This window comes from Rana temporaria, chromosome 10, assembly GCF_905171775.1.
Source record: "Rana temporaria chromosome 10, aRanTem1.1, whole genome shotgun sequence".
Lineage (NCBI taxonomy): Eukaryota > Metazoa > Chordata > Amphibia > Anura > Ranidae > Rana > Rana temporaria.
Genome location: NC_053498.1, coordinates 9,866,956 through 9,884,986, shown reverse-complemented (window position 1 = coordinate 9,884,986; position 18,031 = coordinate 9,866,956). Strand labels below are relative to the sequence as shown.

The window sequence follows — 18,031 nt, the reverse complement described above, 5'->3', positions numbered from 1 at the left end:
GAAACTTGCTGGGAGATATTTTTTTGCCGAGGAAACCGGTCGTGTGTACATTTTCGTCGAGAAAAATGTCGAGAAACTCAACGAGCCAAAAAGAGAGCATGTTCTCTATTTCCTTGATGGGAATAGAGAAACTTGCCTTGTCGAGATCCTCGACAGCCTAACAAGGAACTTGACGAGGAAAACGATGTGTTTCGCCCGTCGAGTTCCTCGGTCGTGTCTACAAGGCCTTAGAGATCTTCCTTGCTGACACCCCACACTACGGATTACCTTTCTGCTACACTCAAGCCCTGCAAATGGATAAGTAACAATTGTTTCACTTGTAGTACTATAGAAAGATCTGCTGCATATATTCCTCCTAATACAATTGCTATTATTAATTCCGGCTTGTTGCTATTAACATACTACTTGGGACTGACTGCTGTGTTTATGGCTGTTTGCTGAGGAACATCTTAAAGGGACATATACTCTGAAATTACCTGAGCTATATTTACCTCTCTTACGCAATTATTACTTGCCTTTACAATTCCTATTTACTACGTGCTTGACATAAGTTGTAACTCCTTTATGGGCCCTTGCCCTAAGTCACTGAACATGTTCGCTTAAAGTTTTCTATGCTAAGGGTTGAAGGTATTTTATACCAACTCCCTTAGTGGCCTAATGCACTTCTTTATGTTTAAGTGATATGATGTAGAGAACCCCCAAACTCCTGTTCCATTTGGAGTGACGCCTGGGGTCCCGTACTGATGCTCACTTGCATATAGAAGTGCATTGGAATCTTGACGTGTATGCTATAATTTTAAACCCTAAGGTTTGCTCGCATGTTGTAATACGTCCAACCTTAGTAGCTCAACGCCTTTCCTTATGTGAGAGAGAGAGATGATGTAGAGAACCCCCAAACTCCTGTTTGTGTGGAGTGACGCCTGGGGTCCAATACTGAATTCTCACATAAAGAAGTGCATTGAAATCCTTGCTAACCGCAGTTGTGGTTCACTCCCTTCACCAGAGCTGTTACAATTTTTAGGTTTAGACTAACATTGTCAGTGGTTGAAAAACAGCTGTTGTAGCTACTTAGGAGAACATGTTTTTTAAGTTTTTTCCCTCACCTTGTTTGTTGAGGATCCAAAATACGCAACTCGGTGCCATGTGGCTACTAACACCCACCGAGCTGTGAAATTCACACCATGGAAGTAAGTTCTGATATCATTGGTGGCCCGGGACAAAAGAGAGGGATCGGTGCTCTCACGGTAATATATATCACCCGCTAATGCATTATTTACATCAGCCCAGAAGATAGCCAGGAACGGGTTTCCTAAAGCAACAGGAAGAGCTTGTGGTATAAATTGACTGATTGATGAGTAGAATGATAACAGACCATTATTATTCACCTGTGAAGGAGAAAATTTCGATTTATTTCTTTTGCGCCCACAACAATATACAGTACACAAAAAATAACAGTACATATTAACCACTTAAGCCCTGGACCATTTGGCTGCCCAATGACACTTTTTGCGATTCGGTACTGCGCGGTCGTAGGACGTAGCTCCCAAACAAAATTGACTTCCTTTTTTCCCCCACAAATAAAACTTTCTTTTGGTGGCATTTGATCACCTCTGTGGTTTTTATTTTTTACGTTATAAACAAAAATACAGCGACAATTTTGAAAAAAATGCAATATTTTTTATTTTTGCTATAATAAATATCCCCAAAAATCTGCAAAAAAATAAATATCTCCAAAAATCCCTAAAAAAAAAAATTCCTTAATTTAGGATACATATTTCTCTACATATTTTTGGTAAAAAAAATCGCAGTAAGCGTTTATTGATTGGTTTGCGCAAAAGTTATACCGTTTACAAAATAGGGGGATAGTTTTATAGCATTTTTATTTTTATTTTTTTACTAGTAATGGCGGCGGTCAGCGATTTTTATAGTGACTGCGACATTATGGCTGACACATCAGACACTTTTGGTGCTATTTTGGGACCATTCACATCTATACAGCGATCAGTGCTATACAAATGCACTGATTACTGTGTAAATGTGACTGGCAGGGAAGGGGTTAACCACTAGGGGGCTAGGAATGGGATACGTGTGTCCTAGGGAGTGATTCTAACTGTTAGAGGGCGTGGCTACGAGTGACACGTCATTGATCACTGCTCCCGATGAGAGGGAGCAGACATCAGTGATATGTCACACGGGGAGATGCTGTGTTTATACTGACATTTCCCCGTTCTTTAGCTCCGTGACCCGATCACGGGACACCGGTGGACATCGAGTCTGCGGGTCCCACGGGCACGGTCACGGAGCTTGCGGCAGGCGTGTGCGTGCATGGCTGCAAACTCAAACTGACGTAAACATATGACGCCGATTTGCCTGTCGGTGCCAACGTATATGTACAGGAGCCTGTCCTTAACTGGTTAAAAACAAAGCCTACTTTCAAAATGGTAAGAGTATTTCTTTTAATAATTAGAAGCATGTTTTAGAAATTAGTTTGAAAATATATGCATAAAAAATCCAAGCAAGATGCTCACATAAAAATAGGAGTAGTTTCTTCCAAAAAGTGGGATTTCTCTATAAGAATATATAATTGGAGATCCTCCATCATCCATCTTTGGATTCCCAGTGTCGATAGCTGATCCATAGGGGTAGAGAAGATCTAAAGAAAAGATCAAACATCATTTTATGAAGTATCAAAAATGCAATGAAGTGATACCTATTGAGTCATAAACCTCGCTTTTATACTCTAATTTAGAGATCATCTCCATGCAAACATCTAAATACACAGATAAAATGCATACAGGGCCAGATTCACGTAGAATCGCGGCGGCGTAACGCATCGTAGATATGTTACACCGCCGCAAGTTTTCATCGCAAGTGCCTGATTCTCAAAGCACTTGCATGAAAACTTACGCCGGCGGCCTCCGCCGTAAGCCCGCGTAATTCAAAGGGGCGTGTGCCATTTAAATTAGGCGCGCTCCCGCGCCGGACCTACTGCGCATGCTCCTTTTTGAAATTCCCGCCATGCTTTGCGCGAAGTGACGTCATTTTTTCGAATGGCGACGTGCGTAGCGTGCTTTCGTATTCCCGGACGTCTTACGCAAGAAAAGAAAAATTTGAAATTCGACGCGGGAACGACGGCCATACTTTAACATGGGCTGTGTAAAGTTAGGGCAGGTAAAACGACGACTAACTTTGCGACAAACGCGAAAAACCGCTGTGGATCGCCGTAACTACTAATTTGCATACCCGACGCTGGTATACGACTCGAACTCCCCCCAGCAGCGGCCGAGGTATTGCATCCTAAGATCCGACAGTGTTTTTCAATTACACCTGTCGGATCTTAGGGCTATCTATGCGTAACTGATTCTATGAATCAGTCGCATAGTTAGGACGACCCTAAAACAGAGATACAACGGCGTATCAGGAGATACGCCGTCGTACAGGGAGTGCAGAATTATTAGGCAAGTTGTATTTTTGAGGATTAATTTTATTATTGAACAACAACCATGTTCTCAATGAACCCAAAAAACTCATTAATATCAAAGCTGAATATTTTTGGAAGTAGTTTTTAGTTTGTTTTTAGTTTTAGCTATTTTAGGGGGATATCTGTGTGTGCAGGTGACTATTACTGTGCATAATTATTAGGCAACTTAACAAAAAAAAAATATATACCCATTTCAATTATTTATTTTTACCAGTGAAACCAATATAACATCTCAACATTCACAAATATACATTTCTGACATTCAAAAACAAAACAAACACAAATCAGTGACCAATATAGCCACCTTTCTTTGCAAGGACACTCAAAAGCCTGCCATCCATGGATTATGTCAGTGTTTTGATCTGTTCACCATCAACATTGCGTGCAGCAGCAACCACAGCCTCCCAGACACTGTTCAGAGAGGTGTACTGTTTTCCCTCCTTGTAAATCTCACATTTGATGATGGACCACAGGTTCTCAATGGGGTTCAGATCAGGTGAACAAGGAGGCCATGTCATTAGTTTTTCTTCTTTTATACCCTTTCTTGCCAGCCACGCTGTGGAGTACTTGGACGCGTGTGATGGAGCATTGTCCTGCATGAAAATCATGTTTTTCTTGAAGGATGCAGACTTCTTCCTGTACCACTGCTTGAAGAAGGTCTCTTCCAGAAACTGGCAGTAGGACTGGGAGTTGAGCTTGACTCCATCCTCAACCCGAAAAGGCCCCACAAGCTCATCTTTGATGATACCAGCCCAAACCAGTACTCCACCTCCACCTTGCTGGCGTCTGAGTCGGACTGGAGCTCTCTGCCCTTTACCAATCCAGCCACGGGCCCATCCATCTGGCCCATCAAGACTCACTCTCATTTCATCAGTCCATAAAACCTTAGAAAAATCATTCTTGAGATATTTCTTGGCCCAGTCTTGACGTTTCAGCTTGTGTGTCTTGTTCAGTGGTGGTCGTCTTTCAGCCTTTCTTACCTTGGCCATGTCTCTGAGTATTGCACACCTTGTGCTTTTGGGCACTCCAGTGATGTTGCAGCTCTGAAATATGGCCAAACTGGTGGCAAGTGGCATCTTGGCAGCTGCACGCTTGACTTTTCTCAGTTCATGGGCAGTTATTTTGCACCTTGGTTTTTCCACACGCTTCTTGCGACCCTGTTGACTATTTTGAATGAAACGCTTGATTGTTCGATGATCACGCTTCAGAAGCTTTGCAATTTTAAGAGTGCTGCATCCCTCTGCTAGATATCTCACTATTTTTGACTTTTCTGAGCCTGTCAAGTCCTTCTTTTGACCCATTTTGCCAAAGGAAAGGAAGTTGCCTAATAATTATGCACACCTGATATAGGGTGTTGATGTCATTAGACCACACCCCTTCTCATTACAGAGATGCACATCACCTAATATGCTTAATTGGTAGTAGGCTTTCGAGCCTATACAGCTTGGAGTAAGACAACATGCATAAAGAGGATGATGTGGTCAAAATACTCATTTGCCTAATAATTCTGCACTCCCTGTATCTCTTTTGTGAATCTGGCCCACAGTGCCTTGAAAAAGTATTCATACCGACTTGAAATTTTGTACATTTTGGCAGGTTACAACCAAAGACGTAAATGTATTTTATTGGGACTTGGTTTATTTTTTTTTTAAAAAAATAAATATGTGAAAAGTGTGGGGGGGGGGGCATTTGTATTCAGCCCTCTTTACTCTGATGCCCCTAAATAAATTCTAGTAGAACCAATTGCCTTCAGAAGTCACCTAATTAGTAAATAGAGTCCACCTGTGTGCAATTTAATCTCAGTATAAATACAGCTGTTCTGTGAAGCCCTCAGAGGTTTGTTAGAGAAACAGCATCATGAAGGCCAAGAAACACACCAGACAGGTCAGAGATAAAGTTGTGGAAAAGTTTAAAGCAGGGTTAGGTTATAGCTTTGAACATCTCACAAAGCTCTGTTCAATCCATCATCCGGAAATGGAAAGAGTATGGCACAACTGCAAACCTACCAAGACATGGCCGTCCACCTAAACTGACCGGCCGTGCAAGGAGAGCATTATTTTGAGAAGTAGCCAAGAGGTCCATGGTAACTCTGGAGGAGCTGCAGAGATCCACAGCTCAGGGGGGAGAATCTGTCCACAGGACAACTATTAATCATGCAATCCACACATCTGGCCTTTGTGGAAGAGTGACAAGAAGAAAGCCCAAGTTGAAAAAAAACATAAGAAGTCTCGTTTGCAGTTTGTGAGAAGCCATGCGGGGGGACACAGCAAACATGTGAAAGACGGTGCTCTGGTCAGATGAGACCATAATTGAACTCTTTGGCCTAACAGCAAAACTAACACTGCAGATCACCCTGAACACGCCATCTTCACTGTGAAACATGGTGGTGGCAGCATCATGTTGTGGGGATACTTTTCTTCAGCAAGGACAGGAGAGCTGGTCAGAATTGAATGCAAGATGGATGGAGTTGACTCCAGGGCAATTGTAGAAGAAAACCTGTTAGGCCCCGTACACACGTCCGAGGAACTCGACGTGCCAAACACATCGAGTTCCTCGTCGAGTTCAGTGTGGAAGCCGCCGAGGAACTCGGCGGGCCGACTTTTCCCATTGACTAACGAGGAAATAGAGAACATGTTCTCTTTTCGGCCCGACGAGTTCCTCGTCGGGTTCCTCGCTGAAAAGTGTACACACGACCATGTTTCTCGCCAGAATCCAGCTCCGACCGAGTTTCTGGCTGAATTCTTCCGAGAAACTCGGTCGTGTGTACGGGGCCTTAGAGTGTGCAAAAGATTTGAGACTGGGGCGGAGGTTCACTTTCCAGCAGGACAACGACCCTAAACATACAGCCAGAGCTGCAATTGAGTGGTTTAGATTCATATGTTAGAATGGCCCAGTAAAGGTCCAGACCTAAATCCAATTGAGAATCTGTTGCAAGACTTGAAAATAGTTTTCAATTCATCCAATTTGACAGAACTTGAGATATTTTACAAAGAAGAATGGGAAAAAATGTCCCTCTCTAGATGTGCAAAGCTGCTAGAGACATCCCCAAAAAGACTTGTAGAGAAAGGGGGTTCTACAAAGTATTGACTCCGGGACATTATACAAATGTACCCCCCACTTTTCACATAATTATTTATAAAAAAAATTGAAAACCATTTATCATTTTCCTTCCACTTCACAATTATGTACCACTTTGTGTTGGTCTATCATCACAGGGATCTCCCAACTACGGCCCTCCAGCTGACGCGGAACTACACGTCCCATGAGGCACTGTAAAACTCTGACATTCACAGACATGACTAGGCATGATGGGAAGTGTAGTTCCTGAACAACTGGAGGGCCATCGTTTGGAGACCCCCTGGTCTATCCCATAAAATTCCAATAAAAAAATTCAGTTTTTGGTTGTAACATGACAAAATGTGGAAAATTTCAAGGGGTATGAATACTTTTTCAAGGCACTGTATATGGGAGATTTTTTTTTACCTAGCAAATGATTTTAAAATGTGTTCACTCCAGTCCTGAAATTTAATGACTGCCAGGACTAGACGGATTCATAGAATATGTTGGAGAAGCTGAAGAGTAAGATTCATCGTAGATCGTATAAGAAGATCTTAGGATGCCTCACGCCTAGTTTATACTATAAATAGTTGCTTGTGAATTTTTGTTACCTGAAGACAGTATAAAAGAAGTATTAGTGGTGGAGCGTGTGGTGAAGGGTCCAAGTGTAGTTGCCAATGGAGTGTTCGTCGAATTTTCATTTTCGGTAGAATTATCTAGGAAGAAAAAACATACCTAAATATTTTTACACACAGCGGCCTTCTAACCCACCTACCCCATTCTGGTTTTGGTGAAATGGGCAAGGTTCGGGTAAGACACAATGAGGTTGATTTAATAAACCAGGAGAGTGCCAAATCAGCTGCAGCTTCTAATGCCCTGTACACACGATCGGTTCGTCTGATGAAAACGGACCGATGGATTTTTTCATCAGATATCCGATGAAGCTGACTTTCATCAGTCTTGCCTACACACCATCGGTTAAAAATCCGATCGTGTCCAACGCGGTGACGTAAAACACAACGACGTGCTGAAAAAAATGAAGTTCAATGCTTCCGAGCATGCGTCGACTTGATTCTGAGCATGCGTGGATTTTTGACCGATGGATTTCCCCACAGACGATCGTTTTTTTCTATCGTTTTTTTAACCATAAGACAATGTTAAAACAGGTTCTATTTTTTTTCACCAACTTGTTGTTATTAATATGACTGTAATTACTTTTATGGTTCAGCTTAACAATGGCTTTGTGTCTTATTATTATTATTATTATAATACAGGTTTTATATAGCGCCAACAGTTTGCGCAGCGCTTAACAAAATAAAGACAGACATTACAGTTACATTACAATTTGGTACAAGAGGAATCAGAGGGCCCTGCTCGATAGAGCTTACAATCTAAAAAGGGAGGGTCAATTGATACAAAAGGTAATAGCTGTGGGGGATGAGCTGATGGAGGAAGTAAAACAGTGTTAGTTAGAAGCAGGATAGGTTTCTTTGAAGAGAAGGGTTTTCAGGGATCGTCTAAAGATGGATAGATTAGGGGACAGTTGGACAGATTGGGGTAGGGAGTTCCAAAGGATGGGAGAAGCTCTGGAGAAATCCTGGAGGCGAGCATGGGAGGAGGTGACAAGGGAGCTAAAGAGCAGGAAGTCTAGGGAGGACTGAAGAGAGCAGCTTGGTTGGTATTTTGGGACTAGGTTAGTGATGTAGCTGGGGGCAGAGATATGGATGGCTTTGTAAATTGTAAATTATTGTTAGTAGTTTGAATTTTATTTGTTGGGTGAGTGGAAGCTAGTGGAGAGATTGGCAGAGAGGGGTGGAGGACACTGAATGGTTGGTAAGGTGGATGAGTGGATTAGTCTTGCGGCAGCATTCATTGTGGACTGAAGGGAGGATAGTCTATGTCAGGGGTCTCCAAAACTGCGGCCCGAGGGCCAGATCTGGCCCTTTGCTAGCCTTTATCTGGCCCTTGGGGCACAATTCCTCCAACTGATACTGGTACTATTTCTCTCACTGACACCAACAAGGGGGCACTATTTCTTCTACTGATATCAATGATGGGATACTATTCCTCCTACTGATAGGAGTCCTACTCCTCCTCCTACAGACCAGTAGGCCATATTTATTCTCACTGGTACTGGGCCGGGACATTTTCTGCCCCCGCTGGCCACAATCTGACCCCCTTAAAGTCTGAAGAACAATAAACTAGCCATTTGTTTGAAAAGTTTGGAGACCTCTGGTCTATGTAAAGGTAATCCAATCTCTTCAAATGAAGCCACGTCGGAGGTGGTGAAACTAGTAGAGGTGGAGCTTGGCGGTAGACTACTACTACTGAGACTGTTTTAAAATTTCATTAAATGTGAGTTCAATGCTAGCTGGGGTGGAGTGGTTCATTTTTAACCCCTCGGATACTGCACTATAGGAGGCACTTTCTCTCAATTTTTTTGTCATGTGTTGCTAAACTTACCGGTAGTCATTGTGGATTTAAAGTTTGAAGCAGCACAGTGGAAGAAGTACCTACCTGCTTTTGATTACTTTCATCATTTGAGCCACCAAGATTTTCAGACGATCCCTGGGGGTGGATGTTTGCACAGGGTGCAAGGCGTGTTTGACCCCTTGCAGGGTCGTTTAAAGGAGGTGAGCGAGCATTGCATGAGGTGGTGGGAGCACTCCGTTCATGAAGACATCACACAAGCATGTTTTTGTTTCTTGTTTTTTTTGCACAACGTGGATTCATTCATTTTATGTTTTTGGACTTTTTTCATATTATTGCAATATCAGTGTTTATCACCATAAGGCCCCTTTCACATTGACGGACCGTTCGTCCGTTTATTACAAGTCCGTTTACGGACTTGTAATGCATCCCTATGGGATTGCGTCTGTTAGCGGATGGAGCATCCGCTAACGTCCGCAACCATCCGCGTCCGTCGGGATCCGGTTTTTCGGACGGAAGAAAACCCTATTTTTCTTCCGTCCGGCGGAACGGCTCGGTTGAAGACGGACAGACGGTCCGTCTTCATCCGATTCCCCATAGGGGAGAGCGGAGGAGAGACAGGGTGGTCTCTGCACTGTGTGCGGGGACCGCCCTGTCCGCGACAGCTCAGCGGGGATCCCCGCTGAGCCGACGGACACACACGGAGCGGACACAAAAACGTCCGCTCCGTGTGAAAGAGGCCTTACTGTTTATTTCACTTTTACAGCGCTGTCACACCTATATTGTTTTTTAAGAAGTGGTGTGACATTCAGGCTGATATGTCTGTTAGTAAATCAGTGATGTGTGAGGAGATTGATGGGGTGAGCTGAGGGGCAGAGAGATAGATTTGGGTGTCATTGGCATATAAATGGTCGTGGAAGCCATGGGAGGCTATCAGCTGACCCAGGGAGGACGTGTAGATCGAGTATAGCAGAGGTCCATGGACAGAACCTTGGGGGACCCCAACGGTAAGAGGTGTTGGAGAGGAGTAAGTGGAGTTGTAAGTGACCCTGAAGGTGCGATGAGATAGGTAAGATCCAAACCAACGGGGAGTGCAGCCATAGAGACCAAGCAAATTTAGTTTTTGGAGGAGGAGGGGGTGGTCAACTGTCTGAAAGGCAGCAGAAAGGTCAAAGAGTAAGAGTATGGAATAATGACCGTTGGTTTTGGCTGTTAGTAAGTCGTGTGAGTTTTAGGAGGGCAGTTTCTGTGGAGTATTGTGGGTGAAATCCAGACTGAAGGGTATCAAGAAGGTTATTCTCAATGAGGTGGTTCGCTCAGTTGGTTGTAGACTAAACGTTCAAGGAGTTTGGAGGCAAAAGGGAGTAAAGAGATGGGTCTTAGGTTGTTAAGATTGGTGGGGTCTAGTGATGCCTTTTTTGGTATGGCAGTGACTAGCGCATGTTTTAGAGGTTTGGGGGAGATGCCAGTAGAAAGGGAGAGGTTGAAGATATGAGTTAAAGAGTTTAGGATAGAGTCAGAAGTGACCGTTGTATTTGAGAAGGAATAGGGGGCAGGAGGTTAGGTGGGCGTTAGAAAAAAGTTTACTGACTTCCTCTATAGTAGCTGGGTTAAAAGTGGGAAGTATTGATTGTGCAGGAGGACAAGGAGTGTAAAGTGAGCGAGATCTCAAGAAGAATTGTCTCAATCTTATTTTTATACAGTATTATATCTTGCATAGTAAATCAGCTTGTTGATAATAAAGTGGGAGTAAATTCCCCTTTATGATTTTTTACCTAGAGGTAAGCCTATAATAAAGCTTACCTATAGGTACAGTAAATATCTCCAAACGTGCACCTATTTTTTTTTCCTTTAAAATAACAAACATATCCTACGTACCTGGTATAAGCTGCACATTTTGTGTCCATTGACACACACCCAGCATGGCTCAACCCCGCCCCCTCCTCATTTGCTGTAAATGACAGCAGCAGGAGTGGCCATACATATTTACATTTGATATAATAAAGCATAAGCTCATTAACAATCTAAACACCATACCAAAAGTATGTTAAAGTAATCACTGTAATAACAATAAGGCCTCGTACACACGATCAGTCCATCCGATGAGAACGGTCCGAAGGACCGTTGTCATCAGTTAACCGATGAAGCTGACTGATGGTCTGATGTGCCTACACACCATAGGTTAAAAAAACGATCGTGTCAGAACGCGGTGACGTAAAACACTACGACGTGCTGAAAAAAGTTCAATGCTTCCAAGCATGCGTCGACTTGATTCTGAGCATGTGTGGATTTTTAACCAATGCTTTTGCATACTAACCATCGGTTTTGACCTATTGGTTAGGCGTCCATCGGTTCAATTTCAAAGCAAGTTCTATATTTTTTGACCTAAGATTAACTGACCGATGGGGCCCACACATGATCGGTTTGGACCGATGAAAAGATCCTTCAGTCCGTTTTCATCGGTTTTGACCGATCGTGTGTACGCGGCCTAACACTAAATATAAAGTATGTGCACCATAATATGAAAAAAACTTTCCCTTGAAATTACTTACTTCAGATTTGGGTCAAATAATACTTATTTTATTACCACAGTGTTCAACGAACTGTTACCTCACCTATATTTCCATTGACATCTTCTGGATGTAGTTGGTCCACTTTAAATGCCCAACGTCCGGTTACATTGACGTTACTTGTAGATGATAAATTGGCAACGGAGAGTGTGAGGGATCCTGGGAGTGTGTAGTATCCTGTCTCATAGCCGCTGTTCAGCCCAGCCTATGCCATTTAAAAACATTTTTAAAGAGTTGGCTATGGTTAACCAAGTATGAAAATAAGATACAGATTAAATAGAACACATTGTAAGATGCCTTCATGGTACTAATGTTCAAATAAGTTCAGGGCACAACCATCCTTCTAGTCCTTCTAACCCAGTTCAGTCCTACAAAAATAAAAACTAGAATAAAAAATATTTGATTAGTCGATATTTACCCTAAATCTTTATCTGTTATAAGGAGCAACACCAACTGTAATTTTTTTTACACCACCAAAAAGTAGAGCAATTTGTGTTCTTCAAAATGGAACTAATTATTGCAACTGTTCTCCTTCCTAAATGGCCTAACAATGTGCTGATAATTTGACATGTGCACTGCCGAAAAATTCATTCATTTTCGTTTCATAATATTTTTTTTTAGTTTTTCAGGTCATTCGTTATGATCCCAATTCGTAAATTTGTCAATTTGAAAATTCATAAATTCGAAAATCCGTAAATTCGTAGATTCGTAAATTAAATATTTTGTTAATTCGCAAATTCGCAAATTTCAAAATCCGAAAAAGGAGAAAGAAAATCCTGAAAATTTGAAAGAATAACTAACTAGCTAACTAATAATAACTGTGAAATATGGAAAAAACTGCGCTAGAACCCAAATATAAGAGAAAGAGCGGCAAGCACTCAAACAAACAAAGTAAGCAAACATGCGGATAATTAGTGCAGCGCTAATATAAAAAAAAAGTGCACACTGGAGCTTGTACGGAAACACTTGTTATCCATCTGCTGATTGAAGAGAGTCAAGTCCACATTCGGGCCGATTGGACCATTGTCCCTATCCAGGATTTATCCGGGTTTCCGAAAGCTCTGGGGCCATTTTCACTCCGATCCAGACCCATTGTGATCATAAGCCTATATTTTACAATAGATGAGTCCACCCCATTTGGTAAGGGTATTTTACCTATTTATGTTTGAAGAGTTTGGAGATTAACCGCAGACAAGTTGTTTTCTCACCTGAGTTGTCCTATTGGAAGAATTTCTTCAGTTTTTTAGTTTTCACACAGACTATTTTCTAATTTTGAAGCCTTCGAGCTTCTCTGAACTATTTTCACAAGGAGTTGTATGTTCACATCTTTGTTTACTTTTCATGATTGCATTTCAGGGTGCACTTTTTTATATATTAGCGCTGCACTAATTATCCACAACTAATAATAACTAACTATTAAATTATAAGTATTGGAATTTACTTTAAAATTTGTCTGTTAATGAACGTAATGAATACGAATTTATCCGAAGTTACAAATTATACAAAATAACGATTACCGGCATCTAAACAAATGGAACGAAACAAATTAATAGTAATTAAAAAAGATAAGAAAATAATAATAATAATAAAAAAATGTTATTGATATTATTATTGCTATTTATTGTTAATAATTTGTTTCATTCGTTTAGATACAATATTTATTATTTTGGATAATTCGCAACTTTGAATAAATTCATATTCGTTACTAACAGCCAAATTTAAAAGAAATTCCAATACCTATAATTTAATAGTTGGTTATAGTTAAAGTGATACTAAAGCTTCAAATATTTATTTTTTTAAATAACAAACATGTCATACTTACCTTCACTGTGCAGCTCGTTTTGCACAGAGTGGCCCCCGATCCTCGTCTTCAGGGGTCCCTCGGCAGCTGTCTCAGTTCCTCCCTGCTTCTGATAACCCCCTCTGGGAAGCGCTCTCCCAAGGGGGTTACCTTGCGGGCCCGCTCCCAATTTAATTTTTTTGCGTCCATAGCCGCCGACTACAGGACTCGGCCTGCCCCACAGCCCTCACGCCATTGGAGTTGATTGACAGCAGTGCGAGCCAATGGCAATAAAGAGCCAAGAAGATCGGGCCGAGATCAAGCGCGTTCTCGTTCTGGGACTTTCGAGAGCTCAGGTAAGTAAACCAGGGGGCTGGGGGGCCGGTATTCATCAGATGTTTTTTCAACATTAATGCATAGGATGCATTAAGGTGAAAAAACACGAACCTTTACAACCCCTTTAAGTTATTATTAGCTAGGTATTAATTCAGATTTTCAAATTTTCTGATTTTCTAATTTTCGGGTGTTCAAATTTAGAATCTACGAATTTATGAACTTTTGAGTTTACGAATATTCAAATCTACGATTGTTCGAAAAAACATTTAACGGGTTTTCGTTGATTTGAATATTTCCGAATTAACCAATTTGTTAAAAAACGAATTCATAATTAAGTGGATTGCACATGTCTACTAACAAAGTTTGGACTAGCAGAAAGCAGCAAAGACCTACGCTTCAGATATCTTTGCAACCCTATTTTTTCTGTTTTTTAAACAAAGCAATGTACTGATATGTGGCTTTGTTTATCGACAAAGCAATTGATCACCATGTCATCACTAAAATGTTTAACTGTTGCTCCAGTGATAAACAAAGTCATGTGATCACAGCTTGTAAATGTGTTTCCTCACAGTGCTTATCCCATGAAATTATACTTCTTTGAAAACCCTGCGTGAATTCAAAAACGTGTAGTTTAGGCATAAATAGATCTGCTTACCAAGGTCAAAGGTCCATGTTGGTAGTAACCATAGGCATAAATACTCGGCCACTCAATATCATCATAATTGTACAGAAGGAAGGTCTGATTGCCATTGGTGGTCAGGACAGCCTGAAATGTGTTCACCTGTAAATACAACAAATAATTGTTCAATAGTAAATTCTGAAAGACATTTTAAAAAGTAAAAAAAAACAGCCATTGTTGCAACTTAAAGAAAAGGCATCATAGTAATTCCTTTACCTTGTTTGTTGAAGATCCATAATACGTAACTCGGTGCCATGTGGCTACAAATACCCACTGAGCTGTGAAATTAAAGGCATGGAAGTAAGTTCTGACATCGGAAGTGGCCCGGGACAGAAGAGAGGGATCGGTGCTCTCGCGGTAATATATATCACCCGTTACTCTATTATCTACATCAGCCCAGAAGATAGCCAGGAACGGGTTTCCAAATGCAACAGGAAGAGCTTGTGGTATATATTGACTGATTGGTGAGCTAAATGATAACAGGCCATTATTATTTACCTGTAAAAGAGAAAATTGAAAAGATTTAAAAAAAATGTTTGCACCCACAGCAATATACAGTGCAGGAATGGTAGCTAATTACCTACTAAATAGACATGAGTGCATAATTACTGGACAGGATTAATAAGAATGAAGCTTCCTTTCAAAACAGTAAGAATATTGTTTTTTGTTATTTTTTTTAAGAATGTTTCAGAAACTAAATTCAAAATGTATGTGTAAAAAATATCAAGCATGATAGTTACATAAAGGTAAGAGTAATTTCTTCCAAAAAGCGGGATTTGTCTAGACGAAAATATCATTGGAGATCCTCCATCAAGTGACTTTGGAGTGATATTGTCGATAGCGGAGCCGTATGGGTAGAGAAGATCTAAAGCAAAGATGAAACTTCATGTAATGTAATAAAAAAAAAACACAAAATCAAATGAAAACATTTGACGTTTTAACAAACACGGGGCTGCCTTAATTTTTTTCAGGTTATATCTGCCATGAGCGCAACTCATGGCAGGACCCAGATAAAGTACTTTACATCGATACAAATGTGAGTTGGCATATTTAATTGGGCAAAATAAAAAGCAATGATGGTATGAAAAGTGCAGCAACATAAAACACTCAATCCAATATCAGTTCCACTCAGGATCTACTGTACATACATTTTGGATGACTGCTATGGGTTACCAAAGGTTGAAAATTGGCTAAAGTTCTAAACTTGTGGACAGGCGCCATGGTGGATAAGGAAAATCTTGGTATAACAATTTTGTATCAATTTTTTGTCATGTTGTGGAATCGCTAACTGGTGTTCATTTTATAGTCATTATGTAAATACTGCAGAATTCATTGGGAAGTTTCATGGGAAAACATTTTCCACAAAATGTACCAAAAAATGTATTATGAAGAAAGCTTCATAATCCGTGCATCAAATATAAATGTGTACAGGAGGAGAGTAAAATGGAAAACTCTACTTCACCATCCATTCACCAAAATCAGCTGCATTGGCATCCACATTGTCCTTGTCAGAATCTGATCCCACTGCTAAAACCAGATGTTTACTGTGAAGGAGTTACTTTGGGCGGGAGGGCCCGTGGAACCCAGAATCCCTTGGGGTGGTTGGGAAAACCTTGTTTCAGCTCCCCAAGCACCTCTTATGTCTAATTAACCCTACGGGCCCGATCCACATACATTGCGCTCGGCGCAGCGTATCAGAGATACACTACGCCGCCGTACCTTACCTGGCGTATATTCGAATCTTCAGCGAGTGTATTTCTGGCGGCGGAATTCAAATTGGCAGGTAGGGGGAGTGATTCATTTAAATGAAGCGCGTCCTCGCGCCGAATGAACTGCGCATGCGTCGTTCTGGAATTTCCCGCCATGCATTGCGCTAAATGACGTCGCTAGGATGTCATTTTTTTTTACTTAGACGTGAGTTACGTCCATTCCTATTCACGGACGACTTACGCAAAAAAAAAATTCTAATTTCGACGCGGGAACGACGCCCATACTTAACATGGCAAGTCTATCTATACGCCGAAAAATACCAGCTTTAACTATACGCCGGAAAAAGCCGACTACAGACGACGTTAGAAAATGCGACGGCCGCGCGTACGTTCGTGGATCGGCGTAAATCGCAAATTTGCATACCCGACGCGGAAAACGACGCAAACTCCACCCAGCGGGCGCCAAAGTATTGCACCTACGATCCGAAGGCGTACAAAGCCGTACGCCTGTCGCATCGAAGCCAGAAGCCGTCGTATCTTGGTTTGAGGATTCAAACTAAAGATACGACGCAGGAAATTTGAAAGTACGCCGGCGTATCAGTAGATACGCCGGCGTACTTGCTCTGTGGATCTGGCCCAACGTCTCTAATAGGAGCACAGAGTGACCAAGAAATCCAGTCTGATCTGTACTAATCGGACTCAATGTACAGCCACACTGGAATGTTGTGTATATATATATATATATATATATATATTGTATATTTTCAATTTTTTTTGTGTACTCTTTGCTGGGTCATTTGGGGTGTGGCTGTATTCCAATGATTAATTGTGTCTGTCTGCCTTGGATTATGGGATGTGTATGTAGATTAGCTGTGAGATTGGTGGGGGCGAATTCCTCCAACAGCTCTCACTGCTGATTGGACTGTCTACCCCGCCCGGAATGCAAAGGTTGAGGGGGATTGTTCAGAGTATTATCTGTGTACCTGTGTCTTCAGTAAACAGTCGATGTTCAGCAACCAAACGAGTATTGTCTTGTTTTGTGCTTGTTAGCGGTTGGAAGATCTGATATCTATAATCAGACTGGGAGGAAGCGGCATATGACGAAAGCACTCAAGCGGAGTGTGGGACGTTTCGTTACATTTACAACCACTGCCTCTGTTTCCATCATAGCCTCAGCCTCCCACATAGGCGGAGACTGTTGCACTCAAGCAGCTGAAGAGTAGGATTCATCATAGATCATGTTTTAGTAAGAAGATCCCAGGGTTCCTCACGCCTAGTTTATAATACTTTGAATGGAAGCTCATGAATCTTTTTTTACCTGAAGACTGTATGAAAGGAGAGGTATTCGTTGTGTTGCGTGTGAATGGCGAGGTAATAGTGGTGGAGCGCGTGGTGATGGGTCCAGGTGTCGTTGTCAATGGAGTGCCCGTAGAATTTTCATTTTCAGTAGAATTATCTAGGAAGAAAAAACATATCTAAATATTTTTACACACAGCGGCCTCCTAACCCACCTACCCCATTCTGGTTTTGGTGAAAATGGGCAAGGATCAGGAAGGACACATGACATGTAAAATTGCAAAACGGGTCAAGATCAAGGCTCTCTGTCTGGTGTTTTGGGCCTATTGGCAACTAGGCCCGATGTACTTATCGAATATGACACAACACTAATGTCCACCCAGAGAGCTTCGTTCAACTGATGCCCTGTTAGCGATTATTCAACCTAGTCGATCAACTTCAAAGGGTGGCCGCCGGCTCCAAACACTGGGGAATTCTCTTTGGAACCGGCTCCTTCAGCTCCGAGCATCCTAATCCTTGATGGCCTTCAGTAAGGGCTTGAAAACATTGCTTTTTTTCACAAGCCTACGGATAGACACTTGGCCATCCAACTCTTAGCAGGACGCTGCCTTAATCCCAGGCTGCGGTCCATGGTCGGAGTAGGGATAGGCTTGTTGTGCCCCCCCTCCCTTCTTTCTATACTTCTGTTTACTT

General features: G+C 41.7%; 1 protein-coding gene across 1 annotated transcript in view; it reads right to left on the bottom strand.

Moving 5' to 3' along the window:
* The window catches only part of LOC120916156, a 228,899-nt gene that overhangs the window by 24,065 nt on the left and 186,803 nt on the right, over positions 1-18,031 (bottom strand). Inside the window, exon 74 of the mRNA XM_040326976.1 lies at positions 17,361-17,498. Coding sequence (XP_040182910.1) covers positions 17,361-17,498 — 138 coding nt within the window. The remainder of the gene's footprint in view (positions 1-17,360; positions 17,499-18,031) is intronic.